The sequence below is a fragment of the Numenius arquata genome, chromosome Z (assembly GCF_964106895.1).
Source record: "Numenius arquata chromosome Z, bNumArq3.hap1.1, whole genome shotgun sequence".
NCBI lineage: Eukaryota > Metazoa > Chordata > Aves > Charadriiformes > Scolopacidae > Numenius > Numenius arquata.
Genome location: NC_133616.1, coordinates 22,589,368 through 22,608,179, shown reverse-complemented (window position 1 = coordinate 22,608,179; position 18,812 = coordinate 22,589,368). Strand labels below are relative to the sequence as shown.

The window sequence follows — 18,812 nt, the reverse complement described above, 5'->3', positions numbered from 1 at the left end:
AGTATATACCTCTTATCTAGACAAAAACTCCCTCAAACTATTACTATATAGATGACAAAATATCTTTTATTGACAATAATTAACCAGCTCTATTACCTTACACATAATAAACTTGGTCAATTTTTCATTCCAACAGGAATTCCCCATTAACTCCATTTTAGTTATTATCATAAAATTATACAGATACACACTAACAAAAAATTCACTATAACATATTCATTATACAGACTGAATACATAATTTTTTATATTAAAATATGTCATAGGTATGAATGAAATCTGTATCCTTTTAAAAGTTTCTTTTCCTTGAGACTCTGAACATGCTAGATGCAAATACGCTTACTTTTTTTTCCCCACTGTGACGATTAATAGAGGCAGAGTAGAAACTGCATTACAATAAATAAATGAAGCATCGCTTTTTTCCTCATTCCCTGGCTTCATGATCCTGGTAAAAAGTGATGATTTGCTTGCTTCAAGCTTCAAGTTAATTATGGAATTTCTATATAAACTTATACTGTGAAGTACTGCAAAATCAAAATAAATATATGTGTACTTTATACTGCACGTTTACTTGAGTTGCAGGTGAACAATTCCTACAACAAGGATAGAGGATGACATACCCATCCATGTCAGATTTAAATGACATCTAATAAAAATCAATAAGCTTCAAAACTTTCAGGAGGCAATCGACAATGCAGAGCCCAAATTATACCATTTTCCATAATTCTACCAAGCAGTCGATTTTCATCAGTGAAGATGTATTTTGAAAAATTGTGTTCTTAATTTCTTGACATTTCAGATCACCATAAAGTTAACATCAAATCAAATGAGACAAATTACAAAGATGAATGTTCAAACAATATGACCTGTGCCTGACTTTCAGATGCTGTTCGCTTGAGCAGCCTAATTTGATCGAGCTCTGAATGCCCCACTGAATTCCGAGTTAGAGACTGCACTGGGTCAGTTATGCTGTATCTCCCAGGCTGATAAAAACCGTAATATTCTATTCTCTTTTCCCCTGAGTTTTCTAGAACCTTTAGTTTCTGCCTAAACTGAATAATTTTACAGGTTAAGAACAGGATCACAGCACAAGCCAGAATAAAAAAGGCTAGTAAAATGTCAAAAGCCTGATTCAGGTTTTCAACCTGTTGTGAACAAAGTAGGGATGTTTTTAATGATACAGGAGCAGCATCTGTTGGAAATAACCCTTCTTCTTCTAGGGTTCTGTTAACAGGTATAACCTGTGCTGGTATTTGCGTGGGTAATGTTGACAATACTGTAGTTGACCGTGATGGAGTCTCAGCAGCATTTTTGTCGAAGGTCAATGGGTTAGCAGATGTAGCTGCAGTTCCTTCCCAGAAAGCAACATGTTTAGTTTCTGCATTGGCAAACTGTTCAAGTGTGCTGTGCCTGTTTCCCTTATGCCACGCCATCAGCAAAGTGGTAGCGCTGTGATGGACACCTACGGCCCCCAGACCCCAGGCTGTCTCTGGGCTGGCAGTAGGGCTACCGCAGTTTGCAAACTGAGTCCACTTGATGTAACGCAAAGGTCTACCACGCATACTTGGGGGATTCTGGCAATGAATTTTTACGGAGACAGGAGACGATGCCAGCCAATTAAGTAACCCAAGCATTTTGCAGCTGCAGTTCCAAGGATTATAATTTACCTGTAAATGCGTTAAAGACACTAAGGGCTTGAGCACTTCAGGTTGCAACTCTGTCATATTATTGAATGCTAAACTGAGTATTTTAAGTGACTGACCCATTTTTTCAAAGGTACCATCACCAATGCTGGTTATTTTATTTCTGTCTAGCTGCAGATACATTAAATTGTTCAATAAAGTAAAAGTGCTGGAATTGATATTTTCTAAATCATTATAACTTAAGATTAACTGGCTAAGGTTGTGTAATCCAAAAAAAACATTTACAGCAATACATTTTAGCTTTACATTTTTTAAAGACAGATATCTAAGCTTGGTAAGTCCTTTAAATGCAAAAGGATGTATTGATCCAATGGGATTGTGAGACAAAGAAAGTCTTTCAAGATTTTTGAGCCTTCCAATAGCATTCGACGGCACAAATGTTAAGTTGTTACCTTCAAGGAACAAATATGCAAGGTTTTCAAGATGATGAAATGCTGAATCTGATATCCGTGAAATCTTATTATTGGCTAGGTTAAGTGTTTGGAGACTTATCATTCCCAAGAAAGTCCCACTTCCAAGGACACTGAGACGATTTCTTTGAAGTGTTAAATACCTAACAGAAAGGAGATCACTAAATAATCCCCTGGGAACAAAAGCTATTTGATTATTCTGAAGGTATAAACAATGAAGATTGGAAAGACCTTCAAAGATTCCTGGATCCAGGCGTTTAATATTATTGTTATTTAGATGCAAGTAGTACAGTTTGGGGAGTTCCACAAAAGCTTTCGGGTGTACATACAGAATACTGGAGTTATCCATGTGGAGAGCAGCAAGCTTCTGAAGGCCTCTCAGTTCATTTGGAGTAACACGCGATATATTATTCCCACTGAGGTACACAAGAATTGTCGTTTTTGGAAAGTTCCGCGGGATGCTCGAAAGCCCTAAATTACGACAGCTAACTTGTCTCCCTGTGCAGAGCTGGCAAGCAGCTGGACAGCCAAGAGCCTCCTTCTGGAGCAGCAACAAAAGAAAACAATTAAGGATATACAGGAATGCTCCCGGGCAGGGTGGAGAACTTTGCAGACCACACATATCCCTGTCTTTGGCCTTCTCACTCATCTCTGACTTTGCTAGTAGAGATAAAAAGAATTTTATAAACATTATTAATTTGAATGTTTAAAGATTCTACGTGTACAGTTCTTTAAAATATAAACATTGTTCTCAAGATTGGTATTCTATATAGTCTCCTTCAATACCAAATAAGCAGTTTAAAAATAAAACTTAAGAAGTTTAAACTACACTGAAAAACTTTCCAAAGTAAATAAACAACTAAACAAATGTACTGCCAGCCTAGCCAGAAAATATTTAATTGGTTGCAACATGAAAGCAACTAAGCTGCTGAAATAGCGGCTTCTAGTAAATTCAAAATACTGCTTATTAACTACTTTTTAAAGCTAAGAATGACTAGGAAATGTTTCAATAGCATTCAAGTAGAAATGCCAGCTGGAAACAAGGTTCTTTTCACTGGCGGCTCATTTATAATTTGAATTTTACTTTTATAAAGCTGAATTACATTCAAAATAAATAAAAACAATTCCTTACCCCAAATCTGAAGTTCATGATTTCTGTTATCTTGTGGTTTTGCAGTTCACTGGACTAAGTTACAAGCTGACTGACTATACTCATTGGTGAAACCTTTGTAAAGGCAGTACTGCTGCATACTGAAGTGCTCACATTTTGCCCCAGGATTTGCAACTGTTCACTCAGGAAACTAAGGAAGAAGTGGTTAAAGTCAGGTTGCCATGGATACAGGAAACCCTGGGACAGGAAGCCATTTTATCTGTGCTTCAGAAGTATTGTTGGAAAGGAAATCTCAATGATTTGTTTCTAGAAAACCAAGAACTATCTTAGTTTGTAACTGTTACTGGTTTCGTTGTTTTTTGGTTTTTTTTTTAAACTTCTGTTTTTAACTAGGAGAGCTCAAGAAAGTTTTACATAAACTAGGTATAACTTTTAGAATAAAGCATACCTGTTTGTAACAGCACTGTTGCATTATCCACGAGTCCTTTATCTTTCAGCTGGAATCTGAAATGTTCTACTAAGTCAATAGCAACACACATACTATTCTCTCTGCAGAGCCAAACTGCCGCCACCACACACACACCGGGTCCAGCAGGGCAGAGCCCAGGTGCCCCCCGCACAGCACATCCTGCCAGCAGCCCCAGGGAAGCTCAGGAAGTTTTGGAGACGAGAACCGTGTGATGCGGTACTAGCGCAGTTGTTGTATTTCGATGTCATGACCCAGGCACTTTGTTAAGTCTCAGTTTAGACTACCTTCTTTTAAAGACAATTTATCGACAGAGGACTGTATGTCCTGACAGCCACACCTTTGGTCAACAGCTTTCATTTCCTGCAGTGTCCCTTGTGCAGATAAACACTTATAGTGCAAACGTGTGCTATTAATAACCCCCTCGCTTAATTACCGGAGATTACATCCTCAGTTTATTCATCACAGGGACTAAATAGCTACAAAGTCCAGTCACATCACCAAAGGGGTAAAGCAGAAACAACAAAAGGAGAGATGGTAAATTAGAGATGAAGCCTACAAATAGCAATGTAACTACAAAATCATGATTTATATTGTAACAAGACCTTCAACTCAGCAAAATGAAGATTATGAAGCCCATCAGTAGCCATAGCCAAGGAAGAAACACAACAGCAGAAGAATCAAGTCACTTCAGCTACAATGATCTCACACAGGAAGCAGGACTTCACGTAAGGGGCGAAATATCACCCAAATATCTTTGTAACAATCCAAGCTAAAACGCATGAAGCATACAAGCAACGGAAGCGGAACAGCTTTTGAAGAGGCTTTCTTCTGAATTCTGCCAAAAGAAACTCAACATTTCTGGAGTTTTCAAAAAAAGGTTTTTGACCACCTATACCTGGCTTTGTATTGTAGAAATCTGTAAAACATTCAATATTAAGAGAAATACTCCTTCAGTTTTTCAATTTCAGCTCGCCAAAATCACCAAGAGTTGGGATGGTGGGGAATGTTTAAATAAGAAAGACAAAAATAAACAACCTTCAATTCTGTCAGAGTCAATATGTCTTACAGTATCTAGTCTAAAGTAAGAAATCAGCAGGACCATTAAAATTGCTCCATGGGCCACTTTAGACAATGCCTGTATCACTTACAACCCAGAATGCATTTGAACTGCATTTGGTTCCTTTTTCTGAGACCATTAAGCCAATAGGAAAACTAATTGCTCTTTAGATTTAACTATTTATTTTCACATTTTAATTTTTCACAATATTTAAAATAACAATTGATATAAAGGAAAGTAAAATAAAATGGCATGTCATTTCCTTAATGGGAAAACACTGCATAGTTTTGAACAGTTCCTAGGATGATAAGGGAAATATCCTGGATAGGGGGAAGAGAACAGTAACAGCAATTGAAAAAGATTATCCAGTTTAAATAGTGTGAGGTGAGGAGAAAAACACAGATTGACCGAAAATGAAAAATTACTTCAAACTGGAAATTATCTCCTACCTAAGCTTCACTACCTGCAGCCTTATTTATGCTGATATTTACTTGGGTAAAGAAATAATTAAAAATTATTTCTTGCAAGATCTGCTGTGTGAAACAACCCCATGGGGCTAAAAGAAGCAAGTCCCAATTAAAAAAAAAAAAAGTTTTAAAAGACAAATATTAACAGATCTCCCTTTTGTCCAATATACCAGAATTAACATATTTAGAAAGACCGAAGTAGTTGATGAAGGTCTGTGGGATATCAAATAGCATGGAAATTTAAAGAAACCTATAAAGTAGCAGCCAGATAAATGAAAGTTGGTGCCCAGTAAGTGGCTGCATGTCTCTGTGGTCTTGTACTAAAGGCACCTTATCAATATTAATAAAAATTTTAATTAAACCCTAGATGCCACTGTGTTTCTGGGTGTACTACTGACCTTACTGATTCTCAGATCCCATGCACAAAATAAGGAAGAAAAATCTTAATCCAGGTCATGGCTCCTTTCAATTTGTACTACAAAATCTGGAGGATGTCCTGTCTTGCACTTTGTTAATATGGCACCTGGAGGCCTGCAGATCCGATCAGTATCAGTATCTGAAAGCAACATCTGTTACGAACGAGAGGCAAAATAACATGCCACATAACTGATACCATTTTTGGGAAAACTATAAAAAAAGACTGGGATACACATATAACTGGGACTGGTATTTCTCAAACTGGCTTGTACTTAAACAATAAAATTCATTACCAGTTGAAAACTGAAAACTTAAACAAGAAAACCCCAGACACTTATTTCAAACAAGCTTAGGAAGCTCCAACAGTGGTATATTTTATTCATTGCAAATTTTGTTCTCCAGTGACAGAAATACCAGGTTTATGTCTGAACACAGCTTCACAAGGCAACAGAGAAAATTAATTTTTGAATCCTGAAGTGAATTTTATCTTAATATGCTAACATTGATAAAGTTACTAATGTCATTGCTTTTTAACATATTAAAATCTACTTCAGCAATGACTCCTTGTCAATACAAGCACAAAATCTGAGCAACAGCAATTTGTCAAATTGTACATAAGATGACAGGTCAAAGTAACTGAAAGAACACGCAAGCACTGCACTCAGTGCAGCCTTCACAAACCACTTCTATTTTCTCACTGATCCATGTTACATTAAAACAAAATAATTCAGGTATGAATATTATCTAGCACAAATAGTCACTCAACTCCAATTTATGTATAGCAGAAAAACATGCAACAAGTTCAAAAATAGGTTCTAAAGTTACCCATCCATGAAATGTATTAAGGACAAAATTTGAAGAGGGAATTCATTCTCATAATCACTACAAAAATTTTAAGACTCAGAAAATGGAGGAAAACCATTTTTTAGCGCTGTAATTATTCTTTTGAGCTTATATGAGTGAAATTATCTGTTGCCCTCCCGTTGTGTATTTACCAAGTAATTCCTCTTGCAGGTCTTCCTTCCTTCTGCTTTTACTCACCCCAGGTGAGCTATGATACAACTTTCTTGTTTTGTTTTCAAATACCTACCACCTTCCGCCCGTATCACTCTCCAGCTATCACTGCAAGTCAAAATAATGCAGCTACTAACCTACTGCTGTGGTAGCATACACATCAACATTCAATCTCATTTCACCTACCTACATCCAGTAGCTCCTGATATGGTCACCTTATTAATGTTAACTTATCAGACCTCAAAACCCTTTCTGTTTTTCTCATTGTCATCCATATTATCTCAAAATTTCTGACTATCTCAAATAGTGCAGACTCCTCCTAGTATTTCATATCCATGCCTAAGTAAAAAAATCTTGATTTGCTGGTTCAGTTGTTGAAAATTTGTCTGTTCCACAGAGTGCTAATCCACTCCCATAATAGCAACAGTGATAGTTACAAAGGGGAGACACAGGCACAGAAATTGTAATTCCAAATTAATAACCCAGCAAAACTATTCCTGTTTAATAAACCCATGGTACTAAACATTTGTATATGTAAACATACATCACAAAATCTATTTCAAAATTATGAAGCTGTCTTTGTAACTTATTTTCCTTTTTAACCTTGGCATTTATTATTTTTGATTAAATTATCAAGCAGGTTTTGCAACATGCTGAGAAATATGAAGAAGTGAAAAATACAGGATTATTTTGCTCATTAAGGATAAGGAAACAAGTTTCCCTTCTATAAGTCCTATTTGGCTCTAGACTCCAGTAAAATAATATGACAAAAGCTTTTATGAAAGTAAGAGCTCACTCTGAGAAATTTCTCATCTAGTAGTAAATAATTATTGCACCAATGAACTGCATTTTTCATGCAAACTGACAAAAAAAATAAAGTCTTTATGGAGCGAGCAGTAAGACTGTGAACAAAACAAGGACTTGGGGGTGCTGGCAGATGAGAAGCTCAATGTGACTCAGCAATGTGTGCTTGCAGCCCAAAAAGCCAACCGTATCCTGCACCACATCAAATGAAGAGTGGCCAGCAGGCCGAGGGAGGTGATTCTACCCCTCTACTCTGCTCTGGTAAGACCCCACCTGGAGTACTGTATCCAGCTCTGGAGTCAACACAGGAAGGACATGGACCTGTTGGAACAGGTCCAGCGGAGGGCCATGAAGATGATCAGAGGGATGGAGCACCTATGCTACAAGAACAGGCTGAGAGAACTGGGGTTGTTCAGCCTAGAGGAGAGAAGGCTCCAGGGAGACCTTATAGCAGCCTTCCAGTACCTGAAGGGGGCCTACAGGAGAGATGGGGAGGGACTCTTTATCAGAGAGTGTAGTGATAGGACAAAGGGTAATGGTTTTAAACTGAAAGAGGGGAGATTTAGATTAGATATTAGGAAGAAATTCTTTACTGGGAGGGTGGTGAGACACTGGAACAGGTTGCCCGGAGAAGTTGTGGATGCCCCATCCCTGGAAGTGTCCAAGACCAGGCTGGATGGGGCTTTGGGCAACCTGGTCTAGTGGAAGGTGTCCCTACCCATGGCAGGGGGGTTGGAACTAGATGGTCTTTAAGGTCCCTTCCAACCCAAACCATTCTACGGTATTTTATCTTTAGCGTTTACTATTCACTGCAATATTTAGTAAACTCTGTTCAAACAATAAAAGCAGTAAGAAATCTACTCAATATGAATGCAATTCAAACCAAAACATTTAAAGAACTCAAAACAAAGTAATTTCCCAAATATCAACCAGAATAACTAACTCACCTTCTAGAAATTGATCGAAAACTAAATCCAATTGTACAGCTTTCAACAGCACACTGCCTGCTAGTTTAGGAGACAGGATGAGCATGAACTTGGCCTTAGCAACTGATAGGTTCTAAAATTTTACCGAAAGAGAAAGCAACTACTGCATTTCATGAAAACTACTACAGAGAATACCCACACACAAAAACTATTTCTTCCTTAAAAATACATTCTTTACACTAGACATTTCCTTAATACCAAAACCTGGTGTTTTATTTTAAACCCTCCCTTTCTCATTAAATTGCTTGAGTATGAAATGTTAATTTTTAAGACAATACTTATTTGCAGAAGTTCCTGTAGTGACATGGGTTGTGTCTTATCATAATAGTCTGGCACTCTTAAAGAAAAGTCACCAAAAATCTCAGCTACTCTCAGGCAGTCTCAGATTTCACAGAGTGTAGAGCAGAAAGATAAGCAGGTGTACCAAAACAGCTCAGAATACTCAGATGGAAAACCACCTAAAAATTGGTATGAATTTTTTTTGAAAGCTTATTGCAATCTTGTGATTTTTAAACATTTTTTATACTATATTATACTTTAGTCACTGTTTATTCAATAACTAATTTGAAAACATGTAAACCGCACATTACAAAGGACATAGTTTGAAGAAAGCTATTTAGTCCACTGTCATCTTTGGCTGTCTTTTATATAATTAAAATGTTCAATTTTAGGATAAATTGTACGTAGAAGAGTTTCAGGAAAGACTTCTGAAATTCTTTATCTGGGCCACAAACAAAAGCAAGATATCAGTAGCAATCAATCCCTTATTACTGCAGTTTGCTTTCTGCAGCAGTTCAGCTGCGTTTAGTGACATAATCCCTTGCCATCAGTTGGTACATTTTCCTTGTAAACAAGCCTTATGAGTCTTAGGGGAAATGATAATTTGTTCCTGACCAGTCCACACTAATGATCAGACGTTGGATAAAAATTAATGGAGATTGTGAACAAGGAAAGTTTAAAGAGTGCACCCTCTTGCCAATGCTATGATGTGGCATATAATTAAGGAAGGTATAGTACTTTATGTAATATTCTGAATGATGTTGACTCTGATACTCCAACTAAGACCAAAGCCACATTTTTCACCCCTATCAGTAACACTGCACTGTCATCTGGGAAGCAAACTAAACAAATCCAAGGCCAAGCATGGATGACAAATGGAAAATGATAATTTAAAGAGGTGCCTTTTATACTAATAGTTTATTAGATGTGTGAGTGAGCAGTGAGCACACCTTTGACTAGAGGTATGAAAAAAAAAAAAAAGGAGGGTAAGATATGGAAATGGCTTGAGAGTATCATCATAAGGAGGATGTACAAGTTAGTTGTATAACAAATTCTGACTTTATAAACTACCCTCAAGGAGAACAAGGCATTTCATTAGGCACTTTCTCGCCATTTCCTAACATTACATATAGACAACTTCTTGAGAAGAAAATTAAATTGCTAGCAAAGTAACTTTAACAAATGACAGAGGAAAAACTTCTGTAATAACCTAATGAAGATTTGTAATTGCATACTGTAAGTACTTATACTCACAGAATGTCAATTATCTACCTGGCAGAACTCATACTGTCTGACATATCAGACTTGATACACAATGAGAAAAAGCAAGCATAATTTACATTATGATTAGAAATGAGCAGAGCAACCTGGACAACCTTTTAGGTTCTTAACCTCTTCCTCACAATAGATTTTTCCAGACAAATACAGTTGATTCATAGGGGAAAAATTAACACTGGCATCTGGAAATACTACTTGTTTACGACAAATTAAAAAGACAAGATCAATTCAAATGCTTCATATTTCAAGCTCAGTAGAGTCAAGTCTCCTCTATGGAGTGGTAGGCCCACCAAGAATGAACTACCCCTCTACAGTGGTAAATCCACCAAGAATGAATCTATTCTCAAGCACCAAAATTAATGGACTATTTTGGAAAGCACTGACTTTGAGTAAAAGTAAACTTGGCAACTTCCAATTCAAGAATGACAGGCATAGCATTAATAACACGTACCAGCAAAAGTCAAGTGCTTAGCTTTCAACATGGTGTCAAATGCCACCCATGCTTAGTTAGGTACCACACCAAGCTAAGCTAACCATTGACACGCTATCTTTTCAAATTCTGTTTATCTTTCCTATCAGAGACTAAAATATTCCCATCACTTTTAAGCATCTTTCGGTATTGTTTGTGTTCTACCAAGATACACAGATAATAACTGGGGGAATAAAGAAGAAATCTATTTTGCTAAATAAATCATTAAAAGCTTTCAATATCCCAACAATAAGGGCATTCCAAAACCTTGTAATGCTGACACTATACAAACTGACAAAAGCACAATAAGCAAGCTGATTAAGATTATTTATAGGAGAAGAGGTACAACTTTAGCCACTTCAGTCTCAGGAAATACAGAGAGTGCCGAAAATGCTATCTCAAAACATTGCACCTCAGACAGTGTTAGGGGCCCACATCCATTCCACAGTGGCCTAAAGAAAAGTTGGGCTGCTGCTCCTGACCATGTTCACTAGGTGCCGTTTTGGGGACCAAGGGCACATCTAACAAAACCCAACTACATCTACTGTACTGTACTAGAAGAGTACTCTTGAAGCTGTAGGTTCACAAACAAGCCATGAACATTGTAGACAAACGGGAATATGACTGAACCAGACCAGGAAATTAGGACATTTGCAAATGCATTCATCCAAGTTGCTGTCACCCCTCATGTCTCGCATTCTAGTTCAGACATGATTCTGCTCCACCAAATTTCAAGCCCTTTCATGCTTTTTTTCAAAAAACCCTCACTGTTCTAGCTATTGTGTGTCCATCCATACTTCCCTTGTGTGCTGAACATGGTGACACCATTACTCTTTAAGTGCATCCTGACTGCCTAAATTTTGTTACTGGACCCTACTATTATATGTATCAGTTTAAAGACAAAGGTCTTTAATTTATTTTATGAAGTACCAAGAGCTTTTAATAAATGAATAAAAATGCACGTGGATAGATATGAGTGGGAAACAGACAGTAAGAGTACAAAATGTGGAAAATAACACAGATGTGTATCTGTTAGACACAAAAATGCTAACATTGAATGGCCAGGCTCAGATAGAAAATGCAGATTATCAGGTAGCATTTAGTTTATGCAAAAATCCCAAGTAATACCAGGAAATTACTGCTAAGCGCAATGGTGTTGCAACACACTAATCAGGAAAGAAGCAGCTATTTTTCTTTTTGTAATATCAGCTTCTCAAGACTAACACAATGTGTAGCTGTGTGCAGAAAGATAAACAGGATGCTGGATTGAAAGACTATATGTGTACATGATAAAATGCAATAGTACTGTTGGTACTAAAGACATGTCATTGTATGTATCTCTGGATGATATTGCCTAAACAAGAAAGATGTAGTTTGGCTAATGAGCTGTCACTCTATAACCTGCTTAGTCCAACTAATTGGCCCGAGAACCACCATGAACTACAACTACTCTGCAGTGATTCCCATCTTACCTTCTCTAATGCATGATGCTCATCATGCTGTCAAAGGCGCTATATTTGAAATAGGAAATTATTTTGCCATACTGGTTTTAAATCAATAATGATGGAAGCGTTAGCTTCCCCTAAAAAGCAGAAAGTCCCAAGTCCACATATGTGTAGGTATAAACACAACCACTAACTAGAAAAGTACCTGAGAGCAATGAAGTAATACTATAGAGTTTAGAGGGAGAATAAAAAAAGATCGCTCTTCTTTGACACTTTCCCCAACATTTTATCCATGAAGTAACTCTGAGGGAACAATGAGAATACATGTTATCTTCATTTTTCCCCCAGTACTTTTGTTTATTTGCTCCCTTTCCTCTCTAAAATAACCTGATGATCTTGGGATAGCTCCAGCTATAGGCAAGAAGAAGCAACTGGCAAAAAAGAGCAAAATCCTCAGGAAGTGCTAAACACAGTGCAGATGCCTGTTTTCCCTGTAGCAGAATCTTGAAAATCTGAGCTTGCTTCTGGTATGACCCCTGACCATCGTACAGGAGCAAGCTGAAGATAGAACCTCACCCTCAGCTTGGCCATCCCAAACAAGCCTGTCTTATGGCCATCCTTGGGAGACAAAATTCTGTACTGTGTCTACAGCTGAGAAATCTTGAACTGGTTTAGATGTCCAAAGTAATATCTAATCAGGAACCTGGTTAGCAAGGGTACTCCAACATGAAAAAATACTTAGCTGTTTATGTGAATCAAAGTGTTTTGTTTAAATACTGTATTATATTTAAAACATTTTTGCTTAAACTCTGCAAATGAATTTGCAGAAGCAGCCTGCTTTTGAAAAATTTTATTTTTAACACAAGTTTCAGATGTGACATGCAGCAAGCATATGTAATATAATCCCTACAAAATGGCAAAACCAGAGTGACTCATATTTTTCAGTAGTAGAAGGAACAATCACTTGACAGAAACAATTTCACACATTCTGTCTGAAGGTATGTTTGGCCCTGGCAGTCTATCAATTGTACAGTAAAATTTTTGTAGCTTTGACATAAATATGTCCACTAAAGAGAGGCTTTTTATTTGAGAAACGGCTTTCTTACGTGATTTGCAAAACTGAAAAATAAACCTGTCATTTGTAGAAGGCTTTATTATGTTATGGACTGCCAGAAATAATTGGCTCTTACAGCAGGAAATTTGGAGCAGCTGAAGGTAGTTCAAAATAACACAGTTATCTAAAGCAACTTGTTTTTTCCTTCGCCTCTTTAAAAGAAACTTCACAGGAAGACAGGCATGCAATTCAGCACCTTCAATTTTAGATTACACCTCTTTAAGAACATTTCAAATGTACTCAAAAGCGATATAACATTGTTACATTTATTGAAAAAAACAAGAGCTTTCTCATAAAGTAGCTGCTTGGTTCACCTTTGGCTAGATGTTTGTCCTGATGATCTGAGACGAAAAAAGGAAAGCTTCTGTGCACATTAAAAGCAATGAAGCCTCTTAAGTTTTACATGTGAAAGTTCCCTGATTTTTTAGGTATGACTACATATCCACGGAATCACGGAATTGTCAGAGTTGGAAGGGACCTTCTAGAGATCATCTAGTCCAACTCCCCTGCGAAAGCAGGATTGCCCAGAGCACATTACTCAGGACTGCATCCAGGCAGGTCTTGAAGATCTCCAGAGAAGGGGACTCCACAACCTCCCTGGGCAGCCTGTTCCAGGGCTCTGTCACCCTCACCGTAAAGAAGTTTTTCCTCATATTTGAGTGGAACTTCCTATGTTCCAGCTTGTGCCCGTTGCCCCTCATTCTGTCACAGCTGTCTACAGCTGTAAAACTGTCTACAGCTTTACGGATACTAACGTAGCTTTAGGATTTGTGAGCAGCCGCCTAAATTCCCATTAGACAAGACTTTTCAGGAAATCCGGCAGACTAAATGTAAACTCATGCAATCTTGTCTTCCTGACTTTCAAATGGACAAGAATAATCTGAAGGTAACTATGGACTGAACTCTCACCTAAACATGTGTTATACGTGAATTCTAGTGATGGCAGTTTAGAAGTCAGTGTAATACTATTCAGCGTTTTCATTAAAAACTTTCATTTTGTATGTATATATTCAGCAATGACAATGACTAGAGAAAGGACAATACTAAAAGCTGCTTGTTATACAAAGTCTTTCACAGTAGAAAGTTTCACTACAGAAAGTTTCACAGTCTTTTACAGCAACTCTTCCATTTAATGTAAAAAAGGGCAAAAACAGGATTTTCATCACTTTCGTTCCGATCTACCCACAACAGGAAATAAAACTGAATAAACACTGTTCCCTGGAAGGGACTCCAAAATGCTAACAAGCCAACTAAAGCAACCACTTAATCAATATGAGAAAAGCAGCTAGTTCAGTATTAATATGAGAATGGACAATAAAATGTGCAGTGCTGTTTTCTCAATTTTACTAGATGACATTTTCCATGAAATAGAAGAAAGTTTATTATGTTGCTATAAAAAGTTAATATAGCATGAAAAAACAGCATGAAAATTCTACCTTTTTAAGTTTCTCTTGGCAAAAAGGCAATAAAACTACTTATCTTGGAATATTTATCTGCAGAATTGTGAAATGCCTTAAAAATCATCTTAAGGGCCTTTAAGGCATTCATATTTAAGGCACTATACGTCTGCTTACCTATTCAATGATGGCAGGAGTGAAAGCAATGCCAAAGCAGAAAGTTTCCTTCTTTCTGGCTGAGTGATGTTATCCATTCGATCAACCCACATTTCAATCACATTACTGAGAATTTGGTCCAACTGCAATGGGAAGCAGAATGTTCCTTTTCATTTATGAGTACTTCAGCATATTTAGAAAATCACTTATTTTAATTTTTCTAGCAACTGAATACACTATTCAACCTGAGAAAGACACCATACAGTCATGCATACCTGACAGAAACCTGACAGTTTTCTATGACAGTGCCTCCAAACCCTGAACCCTTCTCACCATTAATTGTAACCCAGAAGTTAGAAACGTATTTAATTCATGGTCAGAGCCCTGATTCAGAACAGTGAAAGAAAATTACTAAAATTTCACTTAAAGACATAGTAGAACACTTGTAGTGCCGCGATTGAGAGACAGGACACAGCTTGATGCAAGCAAGATGTCGATTTTATTATAATTCTTTACATATATTTATACTAGTCCTAAGGTAGCGTGTTCTAAGCTGATTGGTACACATTCCACATTAGGCATTCACAGATTGGCTAATGCTGATGCTAATGCGAAAAGTATTTTTCTAAACACTTATTTCTTCTAATTGTATCAATCTATCTTGAGCAAGGACAATAGTTTCTCTTTTACAGGATAATTGTTTTACAGTCTCACCAGCTGTCCTTGTATGAAGTCAGTACTCCCTATTCTGAAGGTTTTTATCTTATCCTTCCCAGGGCCTGTGGCCAACAAGTTCCAGCACATTTTCTTTTATCAACTGAGCAGTGCTGGGGGTTTTGCTGAGACCAGCCGAATCCTGTCCCACATTGTAGCAAAAGAACCTCTGCAACCTCATCAGTGAAACCAGAGCACACTGAACCTGATACTCTTAGAAACTCACCGGAGAACGATTACACCATTATCCCTGGTACAAGACACATCAGGATGGCACAAGGAAAGAGGCTCTCACCCTGCCATACTATGCAAACTGAAACGGTTTATTTGGCTTATTGTGGAATGCAGCAGAAAGAGAATTTAGAGATTATATACAACTTTTAATGAGATCTTTTAAATTAATTGTTGGAACATGTAAAACTTGTTATAGGATGTTCAGTGGAAGGACAAAAGGAAGGGAAAGGGCCCCTTTCAAAGGTGGCCTGGGGAGCAATAAGCATGGAAAACAGAGGGAAAAGTTATTTTGTGTCAAAAGAAAGCAATACTTCCACATGCAAGCCAGATAAAATATCGACACAAAAATTCTTACCTCCTGACCCAGTTCACATGCCATCTGGCTCAAAAGTAATGAAAAAAAACTTGCATTTTGCAGTAGAACTCTACCCACAATCCCCAGATAAGTAGACATCACCACTGGGTATCTCTGAAACAAAACAAAATACAGGGGGCTTAGTAAAACAAAACAAAGGGTCTTCTGCTTACAGAGCAGAAACACATGGAAAATACTTCCATGCATCCCTTATGTATTTTATGAAATTTGAAATCGTAAATTGTAATTTTGAAGCCTCTAAGAACACAAGACTGAGCAAGCAAGCAATCATTACCAGAGTTTCTCAATTCTTATGGTAACAAAACTATGGCTATCCCAAAGTCAGTTTCCTCCAAACAGCCAAGACAACTTGCAAGGGGAGTTTACTTTAAATTTTAAAACTGGCATCTTAGGAATAAACAGAATATTATACTATCAAAAAATTACTTTCAAAGTTGATTATGGTTCAAAATTACTGTTTACAATTTTAGTAACATTAAGAGGGGCTTAATATTTCTGAAGTTGTTCTTTCTTATTTCACTATGAGAAACTAATACATTTGTCAACAACTAATTTGCGTCTCAAAATTAACTAGTTTATTACCTTTTGTTATTACTTTTAATTTTAAAAGAAGATACATGTCTTCTTGTATTAAATTCAGCATCTAACAGCATAAAAGTAGTTATTTTGCAGAATTGCCTACTTGAAAAACAAATGCCAACGTTTACCTGAAAAAGTTAACCCAGATTAATACCTTTTTGAATAGAGAGCAATGAATTTGTTACAGTCTTAAATCAGAAGACATTTTAGTAATATACTCGAGTTTTGTGTCTTCTTAATCTGCAAACTGCTCACACAAACTGTCCTTTTGTGTTCTATACAGCAAAAAGTAAATCGCTAAGTAATATAACTTGGCTTAATCTTGGAAATATATTATTAAACTCAATAATAATGGGAGCCAAACATTGATAACTGAAAGTCTTCAACTCTGAAAAGAACAGTTTTTGACAAAAAAAGTCAAGAGAAAAAAGAATTCCAGCCACTGATTCTGCTCATTATTTTTTTTCTCCTGCTAGTACTTCAAGGTCCAACACAGTTAAAGCATATTGAATTTTACTCCTTTTTATACAACATGGAAACTTGTGAAGGCAAAGAGAGAGAAAATGAAGAACTTCAGACATACAAGCAAGCAAAATCTTGAAGCCTCTTCTATCTCACACAGAGCATTTTCACATCCTTCAGCTCTTCAAATTAGATATGTCAATTAGAAAAAGAATCATAGAATCACATGGAAGGGACCTTAAAGATCATCAAGTTCCAACCCCCCTGCCATAGGCAGGGACACCTCCACTACAGCAGGTTGTGCAAAGCCCCATCCAGCCTGGCCTTAAACACTTCCAGGGATGGGGCATCCACAACTTCCCTGGGCAACCTGTTCTAGTGCCTCACCAGAAGCAGGTCAGCAGGTCAGAAGAAGGTCAAATCAATCTTCTCCTTGACCAGTTTGTTTTTCTCTGGTCTAGGTACACTTAAAAAGGAGTAGTATAACCACCTTTAAAAACCCTAACATAAAACTCCAATGCCTATGAAGGATCTGACTGTAGAGGCACATTATCAGTGTTGATAGTGAAGGAATGGAAGAATGAAATTCACATTATTTTATTAAAATAAACACTAAATGACAAAAGAAGTGATGGATACGTTGCTCTAACTCTTGCACTACTATATTACTTTTACAGACTTTTAGAACACCTGTCAAAGATCTATCAGATGCTCTTAAAACAAGAGAAAATGCAACACCAATATGAAAAAACTGGGCCTGATAGTGGAAGATACTTTCCTGTTTAAAAGCAAAAGTTGAGAGTTAAGAGTAACTCTTACCTCCCCATCTAAAATCCCCTTGAATATTGATGGCAGGAGGGGCTGAAACACTTGAGGACCCAAAACAGGGTTTACTTTTAGGACATTTTCCACAACCTTAAAAACAAAAGCAATTTATACAATTAGTAAGTTACATTTAAAAACCTCAATTGAAGCTTTAAAACTACATATACTGGTCTATAAATAAAGTCCTGGTAGGATGTTTACCATTAAATACCAGCAAACCTTAGGATTGCTGAAAGTAAATTTTAGCAAAGTACTCTGCAAAGCTGATCTGCGTAACAGACTTGATGAAAACTTACATGCCAAGTGAAACCCACCTAGCAAGAACCTCCTCCTGGCCCTGGCAAAGGTGCTGAGATGGGCTGGAAGGAGGGACTTTGATAAGGCTCCACGAAAAGCAGCTTAATGAGGTGGGTTGGCAAGGAAAACTACAGGCAGATTAAGGCTTATTTCCATACCTTTGTCCTGTCACTTTTTTGAAGAACCATTCATTAGGATCTACCATCCCTTGGCAGGTGATTAAGTAACCACAAGTGCCCTCAGATGTGCTATTCTCAGTACCCTGCTCTCGCTGCCAGTTTTTACATTCTTTACTCTTTGCTTCTCAGCTCTTTTTTCCCCCCCCATGAGCTGTTCCCTGAAGTAATTTTTTTTCTGTGTTCTTCAGGCTTTCTTTCACCCAGCTGTTTGGGCTCTCTCCTTGTACCAAGACAGAGAGGGGAAGAGGCTGTGAAAATAACAGGCAGTAGAGTCACCTATTCACTCCTAAAGAAAAGACCGAGACCACACATCTATACACTGATGTGTATAAAGTATATATAGGTACCATAAAGGTACCTCCCTCCCTCAGACACTCTTCTCAGTTTCCACCTACTTTCAGCTCACAGGAACTTCCTCAAGGAACTACTCTTCCGTGCTCTTGTCCAGTCTCCCCTAAATCTTTTTTTAAACCTTGTCCCTACTAGCTTCAGTTAATGCCCTCTATGTCTTGCCTTGAGAGAGGTTTTAAGCAGTTGACCCCTTTCAGTACCTCTCAGTTTTTGTAGACCT

General features: G+C 37.4%; 2 protein-coding genes across 2 annotated transcripts in view; both read right to left on the bottom strand.

Annotated features, from left to right (window-relative positions):
* The window catches only part of IPO11 (importin 11), an 80,406-nt gene that overhangs the window by 14,035 nt on the left and 47,559 nt on the right, over positions 1-18,812 (bottom strand). Inside the window, exons 25-27 of the mRNA XM_074165828.1 lie at positions 17,760-17,855; positions 15,879-15,992; positions 14,597-14,718 (exon numbers count right to left, since the gene is read on the bottom strand). Coding sequence (XP_074021929.1) covers positions 14,597-14,718; positions 15,879-15,992; positions 17,760-17,855 — 332 coding nt within the window. The remainder of the gene's footprint in view (positions 1-14,596; positions 14,719-15,878; positions 15,993-17,759; positions 17,856-18,812) is intronic.
* Positions 56-2,761, bottom strand: LRRC70 (leucine rich repeat containing 70). The gene has a single exon (XM_074165829.1). It carries the CDS (start codon positions 2,759-2,761, stop codon positions 836-838), a length of 1,926 nt encoding a protein of 641 aa, XP_074021930.1. The 3' UTR covers positions 56-835.

Coding starts and splice junctions, on each gene's coding strand:
- LRRC70 (XM_074165829.1), bottom strand. CDS start 2,761: ATGAGTGAGAAGGCCAAAGACAGGGATATGTGTGGTCTGCAAAGTTCT.